At 41.9% G+C, this 23,768-nt stretch overlaps 1 protein-coding gene across 1 annotated transcript; it reads left to right on the top strand.

Annotated features, from left to right (window-relative positions):
• Positions 1 to 23,355, top strand: LOC110534422 (choline transporter-like protein 1). The gene is made up of 16 exons (XM_021619281.3): positions 1 to 391; positions 797 to 886; positions 1,853 to 1,995; positions 3,399 to 3,535; positions 3,650 to 3,743; positions 3,866 to 4,035; positions 4,764 to 4,853; positions 5,273 to 5,421; positions 15,052 to 15,238; positions 17,516 to 17,684; positions 18,123 to 18,279; positions 20,731 to 20,814; positions 20,978 to 21,115; positions 21,297 to 21,533; positions 22,358 to 22,438; positions 22,567 to 23,355. The coding sequence occupies exons 1-16, from the start codon at positions 368 to 370 to the stop codon at positions 22,591 to 22,593; spliced, it is 1,977 nt and encodes a 658-aa protein (XP_021474956.3). The 5' UTR covers positions 1 to 367; the 3' UTR covers positions 22,594 to 23,355.
• Positions 23,356 to 23,768: the final 413 nt, after the last annotated feature.

The following is a 23,768-nucleotide window of genomic DNA, read 5'->3' as shown; positions in this document are numbered from 1 at the left end:
AGTGGGGGTACCATTGCGTCCAACGTATAGCCAGCCTACAGTGAAAGAGTATCCAGTGCCACAAAATAATATTATAAAAAACGTGTGATTGCAGCGACACTTCCGCCTCGGTCGCAAGGAAAGTTGAACTCTTCCTGCTTTTTTTTTACCTGCAGTAAAAAAGTAGGATATGCATATACATCCTTGCGAACTATTCCATATTATCAATAGAGGCCATTGATGCAGCTGAGGGGAAGAGTTTGCTAAACAACTAATCTGTTTAGAAGCGCAGTGTAAAATACAGGCAAGGAAGTGAGGCGGGCACTTGAAACTTAAACGATTATTGTATTTTGAGAGTTCCAGTCACTCCCTAAATCGCCTGTTAACAATGGGATGCTGTGGCAGTTCAGAGGTAATCGGGGTTCGGGATATTTAAGCCAAAACTAACTAGCTAGACATTTTTGGATTTACCAGATAAGTTGCTAACATTATCTGTTTGGGATATCCATTTAGCTACGAACACGTACACGTTGTTGTCGTCTGCAGATCGTTAGAGGCGTTGTCTGTACTATATGTAGTTAGCCATAGTTGTTTACGTTTTAAACAACGGGTTACTTCCGTGTGTAAAAAGACGCGTGCGTGTTAATTTGGGCGAAAGTAAATTATTTACTCAATTACAGTACAGTAGTTGCTGTGTGTGAAACTGATGAGTTTTTTAAAAAATTTTTAGAAAGAACGCCAGGTTAAAACAGTTTCGCGCATGCACCAGGTGTTCACAGATGACAATTTTTGATTGTTTGTCATTTTTATTTGTTAGCAAAAGCAGCGCGAGTGGAAACCATTGGAGGATCGAAGCTGCACGGATATTCCATGGCTCATCATATTCGCATTGTTCTGTATCGGAATGGTGAGTTTGACTGTGATTTATTTGTAGATGACCATGGGCGCGTTTGAGCGGATCGCTTTTGTCAAGACGTTAACTAACCCTGGTCACTATGTTATAAAAAGTGTCCGATTTGGGACTGCATGTAGACTGCATGACTTTTACAACAACCATGTCATCAAAGGTCATGAACTTTCGACTACAGTCGACTGGCCATTTTTTCAGTTTTTCCTCACCACAGATTATCCATTATATTGACCAGATACTCCAGTGGCAGCTCTAATGAAAATACTTGTCTTCAAAAATGGAAAGCAGTCAAGAGGAGGCGAGATCAGGTGGGACCATTCTAGCCAATGAGGGGGCAGATACGCGTGTGAATGGGCACAAGTTACCACAGCCACAAAGTGTATCGTAAAAATTCATGAAAACAAACATTTTGTATTTTGGTCTTAATTTAAGGATTAGGGTTGGGCATAAGGTTAGCAGTGTGGTTAAGGATGAGGTTTAAAATCACATTTGAAGAAGATAAATTGTAGAAATAGGCAGGGTTTATGACTTTGTGTCTGTGTTAATTAGTGACTACCAGGCACAAGTCTTAATAGTTGCCGGGATGTAACGTGGCCTCATTATAGAAGTACATTCATAACAACCTAGTTATTACAAAACGTATATTTGAGCAAATAAGCCACATGTAGCAAATAAGCCATAACATTTTTTGTTAATGACATTTGACACAAGTTACATGCTGGAGAAGACAGACTTTGGGTCCCCCTCGCTTCGCCTCTTCCTCTCTGTCCTCACCAACTGCAACTTGAATTCGGAATCAAAGCATTGTGGGAGACAAGCTTCTGTTTTTTTTTTAAAGCAAAAGGCACTACATACTGATTATTGTATTTACCAGCATAGTTCAGTGCTACCTTAATATTTTTTTTGTGTGCATTGTCATGATGGTGATGATATCGTTATTAATGGAAGCTGCTTCCCCTGTAGGCCTTTATCGCTGGTTTCTCCATTTCCACGGGAGCTGCTTCCAGGCTCATCTCTGGCTACGACAGCTACGGTAACACCTGCGGTCAGAAGAATAGCAAGATCGAGGGGGTCGAGCTCAGTGGCCGGGATCAGACCGACAACAAGTAAGTTGCGTTGGAAATGTGGAACATCTCGAGATGGATGCTTACCAGTTATTAGCCTATCATGTAATTGCAAAGTAATAACAAAGTTTTGGTTGAGCTGTCCACTCCCATGACAATGTAGGCTCAGCAGGTTATGACTCCTCTCTCCTAGCCTGGTTAAACCAGACAGAATGTGGCCTTCGCCATTGTTCAGTGTGATATAACCAGGCTAACTCTCTCCCCCTTCCTCCCCACAATCGACAAGCCTTTTTTGTGGTAGTTTAACACGCGCCATTTAACATTACCGGTGCACAAACACGGATTTCATAATTTGGTAATCCAGTTTGCCACTTATACTTTCTTGCTCATCTGATGCTAGGCCTGTTAAAGCCTGGATGCTCATTTGTTTTGTTGATGGGTTAACCAGTGAGATCAGTGGGTTACAGAGGATTATAAACTGGGGGGTTCGAGCCCTGAATGCCGATTTACCACGGGTATGACAAAACATAACATTTTTACTGCTCTAATTACGTTGGTAATCAGTTTATAATAGCAATAAGGCACCTCGGGAGTTTGTGGTATATGGCCAATATACCATTGCTACGGGTTGTATCCAGGCACTCTGTGTTGTCGTGTGATAGAACAGCCCTTAGCCGTGGTATATTGGCCATATACCACACCCCCTCGTGCCTTATTGCTTAATTAGCTTGCTAGCACAGGGTGTTACTGTAAGACACTTTACTCTAAATCTTACTATACTCACTTCTTGTTACCTGTGGTCAGAAAAGACTGATGTGGCACCCTATTCTCTATATAGTGCACTCTTTTTGACCAGAGCTGGGGTCAATAATAGTGCACTAGGTTATAGGGTGCCATTTCACATGCAGCCTGAGTGCAGCAGTGTTCTGCATTAATTCACGCCCGTGTTCTTTTTTTTTGTTGAATATATTCGAATAAATTATTCAAACACGATTCAACTTTTTTTGAGCTGCTCGTCCAGTAAGTTTCCATTCTAGCAGTCTCTAGGAATAGTTTCAATGAGACAATGGGCTTTGTTTCATAAGCTGGGCTGGTATGCCCATTGACGTTTTGAGTGAGGGGCAGCAGGGGCGTTTTGGCTACAGAGATTTGACTGTTTGATAAGCTGTATCCCACATCACATTTTACTCAACCTACATCCCAAAGTCTACTATAAAAATATACTTAGGAAAATGTGCAATTTATTGTATTGCAAGATGGAAGAGAACATTCAAGGATGTTACTCAAATGTGCAGATGTTTAGTTCTGTCTGACTTGACTTGGGCCCTTGGCTTCCTTCAAGGAGCATGTGCCATTGACAAATGCACTCCATCTCGCTCTCTTTTCAGGATGTTTCTCTACTTCCCTCCATCCTTATTGAGGTCCTGTTCTTTGTCCTTTTCCAGGTATGTCTTCTTCCTAGACCCTTGCAACATTGACATCCTGAACAGGAAGATCAAGTCCATGGCTCTCTGTGTGTCCAGGTGTCCAGACATAGAGCTCAAGACGTACACTGACGTCAAAAAGTTTGCACTGCAAAATGGTGAGCGTTCCTCCTGCTCTCATCCGTACCTTATGCATGTATTCATTGGTCGTTTCCACAGTGTGGATGAATGAATTACACAATGTTTATTTCCCATTTCTCCTCTTTACATAGGGTCGGAGCTCTGCTCGTACGACATCCCAGTCTCCAAGTATCCAAGCCACGGAGAGAGATCCAAAAAGTGCCCCAAACTCCCCGTGCCACCAAGGTACAGTCCTTTTTTAATTTTTTATTTTTTTTTACCAGTGTCGAGTCGACAGCGAGTAAATATAATGACACTAGCGAGACTATGCTGACGATATCATTTCCTCATCCTCTGCCCTTGTGCAGTAATTCTCTCCCCGTGTTCCACCGCTGCACTCCCGTGGACATCTCCTGCTATGCCCAGTTCGCTGAGGCCTTCGTCACCTTCGTCAGTGACAACAGCATGCTGCACAGGGTCATCGCCGGGGTGATGGCCAGCAAGGAGATCATCATGGGCCTGTGCGTGCTGGCTCTAGGTACTGTACATCCTAAAGTGGCATTTTATGTTCTAGCTGTCTGTGTAGCCTCGTTAAGCATTATAGTGTATATCCTAAATGACTTCTCTCTCTGTATACTGCCTGATTTAATTGTGCCAAAGAGGCCTCTGCTCTCCACCTAGAAAGTTGTGTTTCCTGGGACAGGGTCAGGAAATGATAACAGGAAATGTCTCCAGGAGAGCTGACGGCATCCAGGGCTCTACGCTGACCTTTTAAAAAAAAATGTTTAAGTAGAAACATTTAGGAGCACACAGAAATTTAGGAGAGAGATTTAGGAGCACACGTAGAAATGTAGGAGCACAATGGAGAATATTTGCGGTAATAAGCTGTTTTCTTTGTAGTAATAGTGCAAGCATGACAGTCATGAATCTGCACTCGGGCTGCAGTGCCGTGAAGTTGCCTAATTATTGCAACAATTATCACCTGGGTGATTTTCATTCTAGGCGCACTGGTGCTCCTAAATGAAAATTCCAGGTCACACAGCAAAACTATTTAAGCGCATATACAAGTAAGAAGGTTGCACTGTAGAGCGCTGGCATCCAAAAGAAGTAGTAGTGCCACCCCGCCCCCCCTTAAATGTACATGAAACATCACACAATTATGCCTTATGTTTCAATAAATATAGCCGTTGTACAAGAATAAGGCAATTTTTGTCATGACAATGGCATCATTTCATTTCTTTTATTTATATCCACCTCTGTTTGTAGTCCTCTCCATAATCCTGATGGTGGTGATTCGCTACATCTCTGTCGTGCTGGTCTGGATCCTCACCGCCCTCGTGGTTCTGGGCTCTATAGGTAAGCTTCCCGTTCATTTGGCTCTCAAACGTCTCTTCCTTCATTCTGCAGTGCTTAAAAATGTATGAATAAACATGTATTATAGCACATTTCTATTGTAAAGCCTAAAAGGTCACCAACCATTAGGTCAGATTGTGAAATGTGAGTTCAAAATAAATTTTACCTCACGAAATTAGATTGCTTGCAAAAACTGAGCATGGACCAGAATGAGCCTCTCTCCTCACAATCCATTGTCCCTGCAGTGAGGAATTACTATCTCCAGATAATGTTTTACAACTGCTCTCCGGATAATGTGTATTTTCAACTGCTCTCCGGATAATGTTTTTTTTCAACTGCTCTCCAGATAATCATTGTAGGGAGCTCAATAAGAAGTAGTAGCAGTATGAAAATCAAGGAGCCAAATGAACTGTGTGTTTCAGGTGGGACCGGGGTTCTGTGGTGGCTCTACGTGGACCACAGGACGAATCTGACCGACCAGACTGGTACCTCCCCAACACCCCAACAGCAGGTGGCCACAGACAACGTCCAAGCTCTGCTGGTCTACGCCATCTTTGCCACTGTCTTCACGGTACGTGTGTGTGCTTGTTGCCATGTGTGATTCCTGTTTTATATGGGTACGGTGTGTTGTGAGAGTGCATGGAGGGTTTATAATTGTACTGTGTTATCAAGTATTTGCTCTTTCAGTAACAAGAAGAAGCCTAATATTGACAGACAGGCAAGCTTTAAGTCTGGAAAACTGGAAAACATGACCAACGCTTTTGCAAAAATGTGTCTTGATTCTGCAACTATAAAAGCCATAGTTTCTTCTGTAATACAGACAGAAATGACCTGACCCACATTTACATTTGAGACATTTGGCAGACACTCTTACAGATTTTTCACATAGTGGGCTCAGGGATATTGAACCAGCGACCTTTCGGTTACTGGCCCAATGCTCTTAACCGCGCGGCTACCTGCCGCCCCACCATTCCGAATCAGTGTTTTCCACAAGTACCTGAAGTAGCCAGACAAATAGAAAATGTACCCATACAGGCCCCCCCCCCCCCCCCCGGGGTGACCTGCCCCCCTAGGTTTGCTATTTTTTGTTGTTGTTGCAGAACAACCTATATTTTGCTGGCCTGTGGTACATTCTAATGCCTTGAAATACACAGCAAAATGATTTAATAATTTATCAAATGTAACTTCCAAATTTTGAAAATTTGTTGTGGTATTGTGTGTACGTGATTTTATAATTTAAATGACAAATGTATGAATTCAGTGTATTGTTAGTAGTTTTGGATATTGTCCAGGCCTAAGCCGATATGATCAGGACAATTTTCGAAGTAAAATACCATTTCTATATTTTTTTTTACATTTAACCTGTTTCCTCTTGAGATTGAAGTCTTATTTGCAGTTTTACAGCCAGCTATGAAATGCCACAATGTTTGTTCGTCAAATAATGTATTTTATTCACATACAAAAATGTAAATAGCCCAATGCCCACATTATCTTGACAAATAAATGAATGGTGGCTGTTACACTGTATATGAAGGCTAAGTTGATTTTGACTCCTCGTTTTTTTTTTTTTTTTTTTTTTTTTACCTTTATTTAACCAGGCAAGTCAGTTAAGAACAAATTCTTATTTTCAATGACGGCCTGGGAACAGTGGGTTAACTGCCTGTTCAGGGGCAGAACGACAGATTTGTACCATGTCAGCTCGGGGGTTTGAACTCGCAACCTTCCGGTTACTAGTCCAACGCTCTAACCACTAGGCTACCCTGCCGCCCTCGTTAACACTTAGGCTACATTACCTGGGACGTGCAAATTCACACCTCTACGCTGACATGTTTTACAAGGAGCCCACAATTAAATTATTTGAAGAAGAGTGTTTTATGATAAAAAATTACTCTAAAGTTTATGAATAAAATGTTTTTGGGGTGTTCCATGCTCAATAAAGTACAATCAATGTACCCTCTAATATATGACTCACATCTGAGACAAACATTTTCAGCTGCCACGGGCTTTTACCGTGGTAATGTTGGGATTCACATTTCCGTTTGTCTGAGAGCTAAGATTCTCCAACATCCTTTTGCTAGTAGCAGTTGAACAACCTAGTGTATGTGAACAAAATGATGTAAATAGCCCAAAAACACGAGGACAAAGTCACACTAGTACATTTTTGGGTAAATTCAACCAACTTCTGTGTCTGTGCACTTCTAAAAGTGAATATTTCAGAACTTCACTCAGTGTGCACCGCACTCCAGGCACTGTTGATGTGGTCCAGGCACTGTTGCTGTGTGCGAGGTGGGATATTTTGGATTCTACAGTGGCTTGTGAAAGTATTCACCCCCTTGGCATTTTTCTTATTTTGTTGCCTTACAACCTGGAATTAAAATGGATTTTTTGGGGGGGGCGGTTTGTATCATTTGATTTACACAACATGCCTACCACTTTGAAGATGCAAAATATTTGTTATTGTGACACAAATAAGACGGAGCATAACTGTTCACCCCCCCCAAAGTCAATGGAGCCACCTTTTGCAGCAATTACAGCTGCTAGTCTCTTGGGGTATGTCTCTATAAGCTTGGCACATCTAGCCACTGGGAGTTTTGCCATTCTTCAAGGCAAAACTGCTCCAGTTCCTTCAAGTTGGATGGGTTCCGCTGGTGTACAGCAATCTTTAAGTCATAGCACAGATTCTCAATTGGATTGAGGTCTGGTCTTTGACTAGGCTATTCCAAGACATTTAAATGTTTCCCCATAAACCACTCGAGTGTTGCTTTAGCAGTGTGCTTAGGGTCATTGTCCTGTTGGAAGGTGAACCTCCATCCCAGTGTCAAATCTCTGGAAGACTGAAACAGGTTTCCCTCAAGAACTTCTGACCAGTTTCCCAGTCCCTGCCGATGGGGAAAAACTTCCCCACAGGGATGGTGTTCTTGGGGTGATGAAAAGTGTTGCGTTTGCGCCAGACAGCATTTTCCTTGATGGCCAATTTTAGTCTCATCTGTCCAGAGTACTTTCTTCTATATGTTTGGGGAGTCTCCCACATGCCTTTTGGTGAACACCAAATGTGTTTGCTTATTATTTTCTTTAAGCAATGGCCTTTCTCTAGTCATTCTTCCTTAAAGCCCAGCTCTTTGGAGTGTATGGCTTAAAGTGGTCCTGTGGACAGATACTCCAATCTCCGCTGTGGAGCTTTGCAGCTCCTTCAGGGTTGTCTTTGGTCTCTTTGTTCCCTCTGATTAATGCCCTCCTTGTCTGGTCTGTGTTTTGGTGGGCGGCCCTCTCTTGGCAGGTTTGTTGTGGTGCCATATTCTTTCCATTTATTTTATAATGGATTTAATGGTGCTCTGTGGGATGTTCAAAGTTTCTGATATTTTTTATAACCCTGATCTGTACTTCTCCACAACTTTATCCCTGACCTGTTTGGAGAGCTCCTTGGTCTTCATGGTGCCCCTTGCTTAGTGGTGTTAGTGGTGCAGACTCTTTCAGAACAGATGTATATGATGTGTGTGTGTGTGTGTGTGTTATATATGTTATATATATATATATATATACAGTGCCTTGCGAAAGTATTCGGCCCCCTTGAACTTTGCGACCTTTTGCCACATTTCAGGCTTCAAACATAAAGATATAAAACTGTATTTTTTTGTGAAGAATCAACAACAAGTGGGACACAATCATGAAGTGGAACGACATTTATTGGATATTTCAAACTTTTTTAACAAATCAAAAACTGAAAAATTGGGTGTGCAAAATTATTCAGCCCCTTTACTTTCAGTGCAGCAAACTCTCTCCAGAAGTTCAGTGAGGATCTCTGAATGATCCAATGTTGACCTAAATGACTAATGATGATAAATACAATCCACCTGTGTGTAATCAAGTCTCCGTATAAGTGCACCTGCACTGTGATAGTCTCAGAGGTCCGTTAAAAGCGCAGAGAGCATCATGAAGAACAAGGAACACACCAGGCAGGTCCGAGATACTGTTGTGAAGAAGTTTGAAGCCGGATTTGGATACAAAAATATTTCCCAAGCTTTAAACATCCCAAGGAGCACTGTGCAAGCAATAATATTGAAATGGAAGGAGTATCAGACCACTGCAAATCTACCAAGACCTGGCCGTCCCTCTAAACTTTCAGCTCATACAAGGAGAAGACTGATCAGAGATGCAGCCAAGAGGCCCATTATCACTCTGGATGAACTGCAGAGATCTACAACTGAGGTGGGAGACTCTGTCCATAGGACAACAATCAGTCGTATATTGCACAAATCTGGCCTTTATGGAAGAGTGGCAAGAAGAAAGCCATTTCTTAAAGATATCCATAAAAAGTGTTGTTTAAAGTTTGCCACAAGCCACCTGGGAGACACACCAAACATGTGGAAGCAGGTGCTCTGGTCAGATGAAACCAAAATGGAACTTTTTGGCAACAATGCAAAACGTTATGTTTGGCGTAAAAGCAACACAGCTGAACACACCATCCCCACTGTCAAACATGGTGGTGGCAGCATCATGGTTTGCACCTGCTTTTCTTCAGCAGGGACAGGGAAGATGGTTAAAATTGATGGGAAGATGGATGGAGCCAAATACAGGACCATTCTGGAAGAAAACCTGATGGTGTCTGCAAAAGACCTGAGACTGGGACGGAGATTTGTCTTCCAACAAGACAATGATCCAAAACATAAAGCAAAATCTACAATGGAATGGTTCAAAAATAAACATATCCAGGTGTTAGAATGGCCAAGTCAAAGTCCAGACCTGAATCCAATCGAGAATCTGTGGAAAGAACTGAAAACTGCTGTTCACAAATGCTCTCCATCCAACCTCACTGAGCTCGAGCTGTTTTGCAAGGAGGAATGGGAAAAAATGTCAGTCTCTCGATGTGCAAAACTGATAGACATACCCCAAGCGACTTACAGCTGTAATCGCAGCAAAAGGTGGCGCTACAAAGTATTAACTTAAGGGGGCTGAATAATTTTGCACGCCCAATTTTTCAGTTTTTGATTTGTTAAAAAAGTTTGAAATATCCAATAAATGTCGTTCCACTTCATGATTGTGTCCCACTTGTTGTTGATTCTTCACAAAAAAAATACAGTTTTATATCTTTGTTTGAAGCCTGAAATGTGGCAAAAGGTCGCAAAGTTCAAGGGGGCCGAATACTTTCGCAAGGCACTGTATATGTATATATTACACACACTGAGATCATGTGACACTTAGCTTAAATATGCACACACCACTTTTCCATATTTTTATTATTTGAAACAAGTTATTTTTTTATATATTTTTTTTCACTTCACCAATTGGGACTATTTTGTTTGTTTATTACATGAAATTCAAATACAAATCCATTTAAGTTACAGGTTGTAATGCAACAAAATAGGAAATGCCAAGGGGGATGAATAATTTTGCAAGGCACTGTATGTATCTCTTTACATAGGAATAAGATCTATGGTTCTTTGTGTGATTAGCTGTCAGCTATGAAACAGAATGACAATACCCTTGAGTGTAGCTACAGCACAAATGTGCTCATGCTTTACTTTTTCAGTTCACTCATCTATTTATAGGTGCACATGCGAGTGAAATGGTCACACTCTAGAGCCCCGAAATGAACTCGCAGACCATAAAGAAGCATCATCCTCTCCCCATCCTCCATGTAAATTGGAATTGTGACTGCAAACATCCACAGCGCACACAAATCATACTTACCACACGTACCGGGAGGCGGGACTGACGGCAGACTGTCATAACGTAACTTCCGTGTCAGACTGTACCTGCCATCAGTGTTTCCCTGTCACTGTTTACTTTGTGCCTGTCCCATCAATAGGAAACTAGAAGATGCATATTGTTTATTCTAGTGGGAGAGGGCTTGGCAGACTTTTTTTTTTATTCTGACTAGCAAATTGAAAAGTAGCCTTGTGAATTTAAGTGGCAAAAGTAGCCGGCTGAAAATGAGTCTGTAATCTGATGTTTCGCAGACGGTCGGCACTAGTGGAAAACGCTGCATTCCTACATACTCCTATCTTCATTTGAAATGTATTCACAACCCTATCCTATAGCTGATAACCAGCATACAGTGCATTCTGAAGGTATTCAGACCGCTTGACTTTTTCCACATTTTGTTACGTTACAGCCTTTATTCTAAATTTTTTTTTTTTTAAATGGTCCCTCATCAATCTACCCACAATACCCCATAATAACAAAGCAAAAACAGTTTTTTAGACATTTTTGCACATAAAAAAATATATATAAAAAATGAAATACCACAATTACACAGGTCTTAATTTGTAAATCGGGAGGTGCCGGAACAAAAAGTGAGCACAAGGGGGGTGACTTGGGGAGCTCTGAGGTACTATTTTGCTTTTTAATAAAGCATTGCATGCTTATCGCATTTGCGTAATGGCGTAGAGTAGAGGTACTTGCAGAAGGTGCACACATTGGGAACATTTTTCCCAAACCCTAGGCTACTAAAAATCTAAAAATAATTTTACATGACTGGAGACTTTGGTAGAATATTGTATTGAATCCATCATTAGCCTAGGCCTAGGCGTGTGGAGACATTGTAGGCTATAATGTGAGGAAGAAATTATAGTCCTAAAAATGCTTTCCAGTTTCACTGACTTGCCCCATGATGCACAGCTCCCTCGCTGGTGATGGCAGATATGCGCTTGTGCCAAAAGCCTCTATCTCTCTTTTGTAAAACAATATTTGGAAGATACCCAATACTTTGGTAGCCTTCAGGATAGTCTTCTCTTTTCAGCAGGAGCCATTTGCTTTCCAACCTGCGTTTTCCCTCGATTGTATGTGAAATACCGCGATAGGCCTGTTTTGTCTGGCATGCTGTTTTTTCACTGACAGATTTGCTGCGTGTTTCCGACGGTAGGCTATTCCTTGTTATTGGGCTACAATCCACATCTAGACAATAAAAAAAAAAAAATTATTGATCCTCCTTTTCATGGTGTAGTAGGCTATTCTGAATGATTTCCTTTATTTCTGACAGACTGCAGTAATTCTATAACTTTTGGCTAATTTATTTCAATTTATCAAGGCTGCTGAAATGATGAAGTGCAACAATGGAGAGATGAGTTGCAGGCTCGTGTCTATCAGAACAGCGAGAGTGAGAGGGATCATAAAACGTTAATTTCATTGTAGTTATGTGAGGGATACTGGCGCGCTTCTCACACGGCCAAGCGTTAGTCTCAAACAGGTTACAGTGTTGCGCAAACCATAAACCCGGATCGGCCCAACCTGAATCAACTCTTAGAATATTAGGCCCGGGCTGAAAATTAACTTTTTCGCATTTAGTTTTTTTTGTGGGGATAGGAGAATTAACAAATATTTAACTTGAATTAACTTAGTGGGGCAAAAAAGTATTTAGTCATTCACCAATTGTGCAAGTTCTCCCACTTAAAAAGATGAGAGGCCTGTAATTTTCATCATAGGTACACTTCAACTATGACAGAAAAAATTATTTAAAAAATCCAGAAAATCACATTGTAGAATTTTTTTATGAATTTATTTGCAAATTATGGTGGAAAATAAGTATTTGGTCACCTACAAACAAGCAAGATTTCTGGCTCTCACAGACCTGTAACTTCTTCTTTAAGAGGCTCCTCTGTCCTCCACTCGTTACCTGTATTAATGGCACCTGTTTGAACTTGTTATCAGTATAAAAGACACCTGTCCACAACCTCAAACAGTCACACTCCAAACTCCACTATGGCCAAGACCAAAGAGCTGTCAAAGGACACCAGAAACAAAATTGTAGACCTGCACCAGGCTAGGAAGACTGAATCTGCAATAGGTTAGCAGCTTGGTTTGAAGAAATCTAATGTGGGAGCAATTATTAGGAAATGGAAGACATACAAGACCACTGATAATCTCCCTCGATCTGGGGCTCCACGCAAGATCTCACCCCGTGGGGTCAAAATGATCACAAGAACGGTGAGCAAAAATCCCAGAACCACACAGGGGGACCTAGTGAATGACCTGCAGAGAGCTGGGACCAAAGTAACAAAGCATACCATCAGTAACACACTACGCCGCCAGGGACTCAAATCCTGCAGTGCCAGACGTGTCCCCCTGCTTAAGCCAGTACATGTCCAGGCCCGTCTGAAGTTTGCTAGAGAGCATTTGGATGATCCAGAAGAAGATCGGGAGAATGTCATATGGTCATATGAAACCAAAATAGACCTTTTTGGTAAAAACTCAACTCGTCATGTTTGGAGGACAAAGAATGCTGAGTTGCATCCAAAGAACGCCATACCTACTGTGAAGCATGGGGGTGAAAACATCATGCTTTGGGGCTGTTTTTCTGCAAAGGGACCAGGACGACTGATCCGTGTAAAGGAAAGAATGAATGGGGCCATGTATCGTGAGATTTTGAGTGAAAACCTCCTTTCATCAGCAAGGGCATTGAAGATGAAACATGGCTGGGTCTTTCAGCATGACAATGATCCCAAACACACCGCCCGGGCAACGAAGGAGTGGCTTCGTAAGAAGCATTTCAAGGTCCTGGAGTGGCCTAGCCAGTCTCCAGATCTCAACCCCATAGAAAATCTTTGGAGGGAGTTGAAAGTCCATGTTGCCCAGCAACAGCCCCAAAACATCACTGCTCTAGAGGAGATCTGCATGGAGGAATGGGCCAAAATACCAGCAACAGTGTGTGAAGACTTACAGAAAATGTTTGACCTCTGTCATTGCCAACAAAGGGTATATAACAAAGTATTGAGAAACTTTTGTTATTGACCAAATACTTATTTTCCACCATAATTTGCAAATAAATTCATAAAAAATCCTACAATGTGATTTTCTGGATTTTTTTTTCTTCTTTTTGTCTGTCATAGTTGAAGTGTACCTTTGATGAAAATTTCAAGCCTCTCTCATCTTTTTAAGTGGGAGAACTTGCACAATTGGTGGCTGACTAAATACTTGTTAAACTCCACTGTAGATTGCTTTTTGTTATGGTCTTTACATTGCAAAAAGTGGAGAAAACAAAATAGTCCAAAACGGAGATGTGCCAAATCCAGATCAAATTAAGCACTGCATTTACATAAGTATTCAGACCCTTTACTCAGTACTTTGTTGAAGCACCTTTGGCAGGGATCACTGCCTCGAGTCTTTTTGGGTATGAGGCTACAAGCCTGGCACACCTGTATTTGGGGAGTTACTCCCATTTTTCTCTGCAGATCCTCAAGCTCTGTCAGGTTGGATGGGGAGCATCATTGCACAGCTATTTTCAGGTCTCTCCAGAGATGTTTGATTGGGTTCAAGTCTGGGCTCTGGCTGGGCCACTCCTGGGTTTTCTTGACTGTGTGCTTAGGGTCGTTGTCTGCTCTGGAGCAGGTTTTCATCAAGGAGCTCTCTGTACTTTGCTTTGTTCATCTTTCCTTTGATTCTGACTAGTCTCCCAGTCCCTGCCGCTGAAAAACATCCCCACAGCATGATGCTGCCACAACCATGCTTCTTCATAGGGATGGTGCCAGGTTTCCGCCAGAATGCTTGGCATTCAGTCTTGGTTTCATCAGACCAGAAAATCTTGTTTCTCATGGTCTGAGACTCTTTAGGTGCCTTTTGGCAAACTCCAAGCGGGTTGTCATGTACCTTTTTACTGAGGAGTTGCTTCCGTCTGGCCACTACTAAGGCCTGATTGCTGGAGTGCTGCAGAGATGGTTGGGTGGCCAGCTCTAGGAAGAGTCTTGGTGGTTCCAAACTTCTTCCATTTAAGAATGATGGAAGCGACTGTGTTCTTGGGGACTTTCAATGTTGCAGAAATGTTTTGGTACCTTTCCCCAGTTCTTTGCCTCAACATAATCCTGTCTCGGAGCTCTACAGACAATGTCAACGACCTCATGGCTTGGTTTTTGCAACTGTACCTTATGTAGACAGGTGTGTGTGTGTGTGCCTTTCCAAATCATCTACAATCGAGTTGAAGAAACATCTCAAGGCTGACCAATGGAAACAGGATGCACCTGAGCTAAATATTGAATCTCATAGAAAAGGGTCTGAATACTTCTATAAATAAGGTATTTCTGTTTTATTTATTTTTAAACATTTCTAAAAACCTGTTTTTACTTTGTCACCATGGGGGATTGTGTGTAGATTGAGGATTTGTTTTATTTAATCCATTTTAGAGTAGGGCTGTAACATAACAAAATGTGGAAAAAGTGCAGGGGCCTGAATACTTTCCGACTACATTATATCGTGTATGTCCCATTTTCAGGTGATCCTGCTGCTGCTGCTGTTCTTCATGAGGAAGCGCGTGGCACTGACCATCACCCTGTTCCACGTGGCGGGCAAGGTGTTCACTCACCTGCCTCTGCTGGCCCTGCAGCCCTTCTGGACCTTCCTCAGCCTCATGCTCTTCTGGGTGTCCTGGCTCGGTGTGCTCCTCTTCCTCGGAACCGCAGGTCAGAATAGAATACAACTTTGTCACGTTGTGAAGGACATTTTTGTTAATGTTTTTATTTTCACTTTTCAACAAGATATTTACATCTAAATAGACCGTTTTGGTGAGGATACCATATTTCTTTTCAGATTAGTTCCAATTATTTTATGCCCTGTAAAAGATTAAGGAAGTGGACTTGCGTCACTATTGAAATTTTGGATACTGTACGTATGCAGCGTTTGGTTCACTTCATCCTGCTAGTGATGTGGTGATTAACCATGTAGATCCTATTCAATTACTTAATGGACATGGGCATGTCATGAACCCTCAAAGTTCCATAATGGGGTGAAAATGGCAGCCAACTTGGTCAGGGAGAAATCCAAAACCAGTTTAATGATGCATTTCCTGATTTTTACTTATGCAGGAAAATAAAAGTAAGGTATGTGATGCATCAGATATTGTGTAATGGAATTATCGTCAACCAACAATATTGTCATATAAATACAATTTCTAAGTGTTTCATACACAGTCTGTTCAAATAGCCTCTCAAATATATGTAAACGGACCATAAAAGTCTGATTTTGTTTTCTTAGAGTGCTATTATGAGTACATTTACATGCACACTAAATAATTGAATATTAAACAGATTACGGCAGTAGGCAGAGTATGAACATAAGCAGAGTAAGGTGTTTTTTTTAAACCTTTATTTAACTAGGCAAGTCAGTTAAGAACAAATTCTTATTTTCAATGACGGCCTGGGTTAACTGCCTGTTCAGGGGCAGAACAACAGATTTGTACCTTGTCAGCTCGGGGATTTGAACTTGCAGCCTTCCGGTTTCTAGTCCAACGCTCTAACCAGTAGGTGCCCCACGTTTACATGACTATCTTGATTCTCCATACTCACAAAACGCTTATTTGTCAAAAATGTTGTGCACAAATTTGTTTACATCCCTGTTAGTGAGCATTTCTACATTGCCAAGATAATCCATCCACATGACAGGTGTGGTATATCAAGAAGCTGATTAAACAGCATGATCATTACACAGGTGCACCTTGTGCTGGGGACAATAAAAGGCCACTCTGAAATGTGCAGTTTTGTCACTATACACAATTCCACAGATGTCTCAAGTTTTGATGGAGCGTGCAATTGACATGCTGACTGCCGGAATGTCCACCAGAGCTGTTGTCAGAGAATGTAATGTTAATTCCTCTACCACGTCGTTTTAGAGAATTTGGCAGTACTTCCAACCGGCTTCACAACCGCAGACCACGTTTAACCACGCCAGCCTGCCCAGTCATGTGAAATCCATACATTAGGGCCTAATGAATTTATTTAAATTGCCTGATTTCCTTATTTGAACTGTAACTCAGTAAAATCATTGTAATTGTTGCGCTTATATTTTTGTTCACTGCATTAATCTGTCCACCATAATCATCTTATTGTGTGCCTGTAACCATGCTCAATATCAGTACTTGTTGCGTTTACAACTTGTCTAAGGCCCATCATCAACTGATTTGAGCCAGTGTAGGACTGTGGATTGACATCATTGTTTGAATGGAATGTTGGCATATTGTCAGTTAATTAGAAACATTTATGGAAACATTCCTCTACCTACTGTCTGGCTAGCTAACACGCATACAGTGCAGATAAATTCCTCACATGCATTTTTTTTTTTACACACTATCTTATCACTGCGCTGGCAAACCATGGTTGACCAACATTCATGGGACATTTTGGAACTGAAAGCGCATGGCTAGAAGTGGCATGACTCGACGCCAACTCTTATTTAGATTCTTGGGTCAGTCTGGTGCTGTGGGTGGCAGCTCGGGCACACAGTCAAAGACCAAGTCTATGAAATATACCCACTACATTCACGATCTCCCTCATCAACAAAGACCACCACCAGAGAAGCCTCAATTGCAACAAAGCGTCATGTTTTTGTCAAATTTGTCTGCCTACTAATTCCTTCTGCCTGACCTTTTTATCTGTTCCTGGATGTTATTCAGATTAGAGTTCGACAAACTAGATCACATTTTTAAAAATAGGGTCCATCAAAGTCATCCGTGCTGCAGTGTTTGTTGCAAAATGGTGTCATCTTGCTGTCTTATATTTGATTCCAATTTATGAGTTAAAATATTTTTCCCAAAAAAAATCTACCAGGAGCTTTCCAGGAACAAAATCGTGATCTGTGAATGCCTGGCAGATCAGAGGAGATCAGCCTACCCCTAAACCTGGCTGTATGGAACCCTGTAAAGAACGAGAAGGTTGACCCCTGACCTTAGCTGTGTGCCCCTACAGGTAGCCCAGTGCAGAGTGAAGAGGCAGGGCTGGTGGAGTATCGTATATCAGGCCCACTCCAGTACATGGTGTGGTACCACGCTGTGGGCCTCATCTGGATCAGTCAGTTCATCCTGGCCTGCCAGCAGATGACCGTGGCCGGAGCTGTGGTCACCTACTACTTCACAAGGTCAGGAGAGAGTGTTGTGATGAAATGTAGTAGATGTAACGGCATGCTTGTGATGTGTTCACTTGGAAATATCCCGTATCAGACCTGAGTCCAAAATATTTTTAAAAATTCTGTCAAATACATTAGCTGCACTTAATTGAGCTTGCCTGGTGCATTTGAACCAATGGAATTGTCCCAAAAGTGCAAAGTACATAAATCTTAGCTACAGTACAAAAAAAAAAAAAGGAAAAAAAAAGGACAACAGGGACGTTTTCAGAAAGAAAGAATGGTTAAGATAAAATGATAGCAAACACAAGAGTCCTGATGGATAAACAGAGAGGGTGCCTGCTTTATTGGTCCATTTGTACGGATAATACTATTTAAACCCAAGTCTGTCCTGTATCAGTTAATTTGACTATTTCCAACTCTTCTCTTCCTCTGTCCCGCGGTGGACATCAGGAATAAATCTGAGCTGCCCATGACCCCCATCGTGTCATCTATGCTGTGTCTGACCCGCTACCACCTGGGCACTGTGGCCAAAGGCTCCTTCATCATCACCTTGGTGGAGATCCCTCGCCTCATCCTCACCTACATCCACAACCAGCTGAAAGGAAAAGTACGTCCTTTATCTCATTCAGCCCAGTCACCTACGTCCACAATCGGTTCAAAGGCAGAGTATGTAGGGTGTCCGCGGACTGCTCTAGAGTGTTGAGAAAAACAGGGCAGTTCAAAAGGGTTCAACGAAATGAATGTCAAAACGTAGTTTTCTTTGCACCATGTCATTATAAATCACATAGAATGAATCATTACATTGTTCTCTACATTATAACCTTAATATATATATATATATATTTTTTTTTCATACTGAGACTAGGGTCTCTTTTACAGATGATTCCTGCATAAATACGTCAAACATATACAACATTACAAAACATATGAAGAAAAACATTTGTCAACTACAGTCGGGAGACGTCTATTACTCTGAACTAACCAAAGGGGACCGGAACATCTCATTTCAGAGAGCTCTGAAAGTTGTTCCACATGTCAAAGGACTCTGGCCACTCATACATCCCAGTCAGTCTTCCCCTTAACCATCCTTTTCAAGGGTCATGGCATAACAATCAAACCTTTTTTGGATTGTCTGGAAGTTTCTGTGGTATGTCTCCACGTCTTACTTGTTTTCCATCCTCAGACAGGATGAGTTTGATGTGCTGTATCAGGGTCCAGAGTCACATCCACCGCATACTGCTGAATTCTCTTCAGTTTGACTTCAGGCAGCTTCTCCATCTCTTTATTCAGTGTCTTCTCCAGCTCACAGTCCCCACACACAGATCACTGTAAACACTGAGCTCAGGGAGTTCCTGCTCTAGATCTTTAATGAACCCTTCAGCCTGCCTCTCTACTGCTTTCTGCTTCTCCTTAATCACCTCAACAAGCAGCCTGGTTTTTCTCAATGGAGCGCACCAGAGTACTGAAGAACTGCACACACTCTGCTGTCTCTCTCTCTGTGTCACTCTTCCTCTATAGGGACAGTGTCATGAGTCTTGTGGTCTGCCTCAGTGCAGAACTGACACGCACATGTCTGGTCATGCTCCAGGAGTCTTTCGTGCTTCTGACAGATCCTGTCTTCCAGGTTCTCCACAGGGTCGATCAGTTTGTGTCTCTTTAAGGGTGAGGCTATCTGATGAGGCTCCAGGTGAGTCTCACAGTAAGAAGCCAGACACACCAGGCAGGACTTCAGGGCCTTGCGCTTCATCCCAGTGCAGACGTCACAGGGCACATTTCCGGGTTTCATCTTTACCTTTGTCTCTCATCCTTTTAAAATTCTCTACAACCTCTTTGTAGGTTGTGTTGACACAAAGCTTAGGTCGTCTGTAGAATTTCTCCTGACTCAGTGAACATTGGTACAGGTCCTTGCTATCCCAGTACTTTGTGATACAGACCATGCAGAAGTTGTGTCCACATGAAGTGGTGTTTGGCGCAGAGCACAGGAACTGCTCTCCAGACTGCTTGAGGAAGCCATATCTAGAGAGAGCGCAAAGTCGAAACTGTAAAGAATAGTTTTGTTTTTTACTGCAAACACACTCTGAAATGCTTCCGATCAAAATACTAATAGACTCCAGCTCCAGATTATAATCAATCAAACAATAATGCATTAAATATGAAGGCTCCCGTGTGGTGCAGCGGTCTAAGGCACTGCATCTCAGTGCTAGAGGCGTCACTACAGACACCCTGATTCGAGTCCAAGCTGTATCACAACCGGACATGATTGGGAGACCCATAGGGCGGCGCACAATTGGCCCAGCGTCGTCCGGGTTTGGCCGTGTAGGCCGTCATTGTAAATAAGAATTTGTTCTTTGCTGACTTGCCTAGTTAAGTAAAGTTTTTTTAAATTATTTGTTTATTAAAATATATATATTAACAGAGCATTTTCTGTAATGACTCCGCTCTCAGTAGTTTTAGTGCCATTGTCAACAGGGCATTAAGGAATACTAACCAATCTTGATTCACGTTGTTTAACCCTACAACATACAGTAGAAATGAGTAAATGTACTAAATATAGTTAAACATAAGTACTATAGATAAAGAAAACAGGAGATTGCCATAAACTGTACACAAGTAACATTTCTTCACCCATCCCACCAATCTCTACTCACCTGTGTCTGTTTAAAAGACTGTGGGCGTGTTCTCAGATTTTTTTTTCTTCCTGTGCTGAAGTATCAAAAAACCACCGGAGAGTCATCAAAATATTTTAAACCGTCCATAAAGCACTCAGGACGGGCCCCCATTGATAGAGGGCCGTAGTAGGGTGTTCACGTAGTGGGCATGAATGTTAGGAGTCGGGGTCTTTTAGGAGACTTTTCTGAAGAGTTTGAGGGCGTTTGCTCGTGTGCACTACATACAGTAGTAGGTATATCCCACCCAGTGCTGCTCTGGAACAGAATGAACTCTTCACGTGGCTGATATGCCGTTTTTAAACATTCTCGCTTTCACTTATACCAACCACCAGTTTGTCAAGCCAGACAATGGGCGGAGAACTAAAGCTCAGTGTATTTTCTGTTTGTAGGAAAATGCCTGTGCTCGCTGTATGTTGAAATCCTGCATCTGCTGCTTGTGGTGCCTGAAGAAGTGTCTAATGTACCTGAATCAAGTAAGTGTTCGATCAGAATCAGATTGATTGTCATCTGAGATGTTGATTAAGTCACATCATTGACAACAATCTATTTGACAAGGGAGACCTGTTCCAAGAGGACAGCGGTCACACATTGTTATTGATGATACTTCTGTCTCTTGTTTGTCTGTTTTCACCACAGAACGCGTACACGGCGACAGCGATCAACAGCACCAGTTTCTGTACGTCGGCGCGTGACGCCTTCGTCATCCTGGTAGAGAATGCCCTCAGAGTGGCCACCATCAACACCGTGGGGGACTTTGTCCTCTTCCTGGGAAAGGTAACGGCCGCACAGCGACGCCATTTTAGGATTGTTTGTCAGTTCATTTTGTGTGTATTTTACAAGCATACTAATACGATTCAATCTGTCTCTGTCTTTTTCTCCTATCTTTGTCTCTTTCTCTCTTTCCCTCCCTCCTTTCTCTCCATCTGTCTCTTCATCCGTGTGTGTGTGTGTCCAGGTACTGATCGTCTCCTGCACTGCGTTCGTCGGTGTATTGTCGCTCAACTACCAGCGGGACTACACGGTGTGGGTGCTGCCCCTGCTCATCGTCTGCCTGTTCTCCTGGCTGGTGGCCCACTGCTTCCTGTCCGTCTTTGAGATCGTGGTGGACGTGCTCTTCCTCTGCTTCGCCGTGGACACCAAGCACAACGACGGCAGCCCCGGCCGAGAGTTCTACATGGACAAGGCCCTCATGGTGAGGAGAAGGGTGGGTGGGTGGGTGGGAGATTATGGTGGGTGGGAGATTTTCCACATGTCATGGATTTCTAAGGAATGGACTGGTGTAATCACAGATAATCCATCATATTGATCAGATACTCAAGTGGCCGCTCTAACAATGAAAATAAATGTGTTCAAAAAGCAGTCGGGACATAGCAAGATCAGGCGGGACCATACTAGCCAATGAGATGGCAGATACGCTCGTGAACAACAGGCACAACGCCGATATAACATGTTTTTTCTTGACGTTGTCATGATGTCACGTGTCCCACTTAAATCAGTACAATCGTAACAACCTAAGCGTTACGAAACTTCTATTTGATCAAATAATCCTCACGTAGTAAATAAGTCGTTCATTTTCTTGAATTCTACCCTCATTGACTTCGTAAAACTCTTAGCTTGATGAGCGACAAAAAAAAAAAACGAAAAACACCATCTGCTGGAGAAGACAAATGTTGGGCCCAGTTATACATCTCACGTCGCCTTTTCCTCTCTGCTGTAATCGTTGGCTAGAGGGAGTTTCCACCGTTGTTAAATTCATACTGTGCCTTTTGGTAGAAGGTGGAGAATCGGTACGTATATGTCTCTGTTCCATTATCCACACTAACATTCCAAAGTATCACACCGTATATTCTAACTGGTATGCTAATGTGGCTAATGGAACATAGCCTTTGTTTTTACCCTGTGCTACTTTGGCTACATTTCTATATGGTGAATAGTGATTATGCACGTATTACACCAGACTCGCCTTGTTATCTCGACACCCAACACAGTCACTCTCTCTCTCTTCTCCCTCTTTAGGAGTTTGTCGAGAACAGTAAGAATATGGCGGGAAGGGATCGGCCCGAGGCAGATGGAGACGGTGCTGAGATGAAGTCCATGGTGAGTTAACAACTTTTCCAACAGAGAATACATTCATTTACCTCCATAATCTAGAGTCATACACCCAAAATGATGGTGCTGATGAAGACAATAGTAAAGACTAACACTCCATTTGTTTATTGTTGTAGACTCATGGAGGAGGGACTTTTGCTTGACCAAACCAGAAGACAAAAGGCATTCCTAACGTTTCCATGATATTACTCCAGTCCCACGACTACAATATTTCTGATAACCTGTTTGTTAATTTATGGCACATTTAACATGAAAGCTTTTTTTTTAAGCACAATATCTTTTTGTTACACATCCATCAAGGATATTGTTAATGTAGTTTTGTGCTATTGTACAGGCTGTAGAGTTGGTGTTCTGTAGTTTAGCTTCTTGTGTGTGGAAGTGTTGTGTGAGAGATTCAAATGCATCATGACATCACTGTTTTTTTTTATTTTTTTAACTACTAATATTGTACACCACAAGTGTTTTTGTATATCAATGTCTTTTTAGGTTGTGGTAATGAGGATCATGGACTCTTCTAATGCTGCGTTGGTACATCCAATACAATTGTGACGACTAACTTGCATAACAGATGATCAACAGGCACTTTTCTCTGTGGGAGAACTCCACCCCCTCAATGTATTTTGACCCTGTTGAAAGATTTCCTTTATGGAATAGAAGACATTTTCAAAAAGTTAGCATTTTGGAGAAATCAAAAGCCATCTTCCAATGTTTACCATAACTGAAAATCCCTATGTTGTGGTAATATTGAGTCATTACTCCTGATTTGAGTTTGTAATACTGTATCCATAGAAAAAGTGATTCCCTAAAACTGTATCTCTATTCATGAATGCGAACAGAGTTTTAACCCAGAATGTTTTGGATAATGTTTTTATGCAGAGAAATAAAACGACAATGACAAAAAAAAATGTCCATCTGTGATTGTGAGAGCTGTGGGGCAAGCGATGATCAGGTCGAATAGGGACGTGGGTTTGTGTCTGGATGTCATTAAGATATCCACACAGGGAGAAACATTCAAACAAAATACCCATGCATGTACACACACAGTGCCAGTCAAAAGTTTGAACACACCTACTCATTCAAGAGTTTATTTGTACTATTTTCTACATTGTAGAATAATAGTGAATACATCAAAACAATGAAATAATTCCATAGGTGCTATGTGTTAAACAAATTAAAATAGAGGACATATTCTTCAAAATGGCCTCCCATTGCCTTGATGACACCTTTGCACACTCTTTGGGATTCTCTCAACCGGCTTCACCTGGAATGCTTTTCCAACAGTCTTGATCGGGTTCCCACGTATGATGAGCAGTTGGTG

Source organism: Oncorhynchus mykiss, chromosome 10, assembly GCF_057628025.1.
Source record: "Oncorhynchus mykiss isolate SJ-2025 chromosome 10, ASM5762802v1, whole genome shotgun sequence".
NCBI lineage: Eukaryota > Metazoa > Chordata > Actinopteri > Salmoniformes > Salmonidae > Oncorhynchus > Oncorhynchus mykiss.
The sequence above is the reverse complement of the archived record's forward strand: the minus strand, read 5'-3'. Positions and strand labels throughout refer to the sequence as shown.

Bases quoted from the DNA above. Each gene is read 5' to 3' on its own strand.
- LOC110534422 (XM_021619281.3), top strand. From the start codon at position 368: ATGGGATGCTGTGGCAGTTCAGAG. The intron at 5,422-15,051 runs GTACGTGTGTGT...TCCCATTTTCAG, and splicing joins TCTTTGCCACTGTCTTCACG to GTGATCCTGCTGCTGCTGCT. The intron at 15,239-17,515 runs GTCAGAATAGAA...GTGCCCCTACAG, and splicing joins CCTCTTCCTCGGAACCGCAG to GTAGCCCAGTGCAGAGTGAA.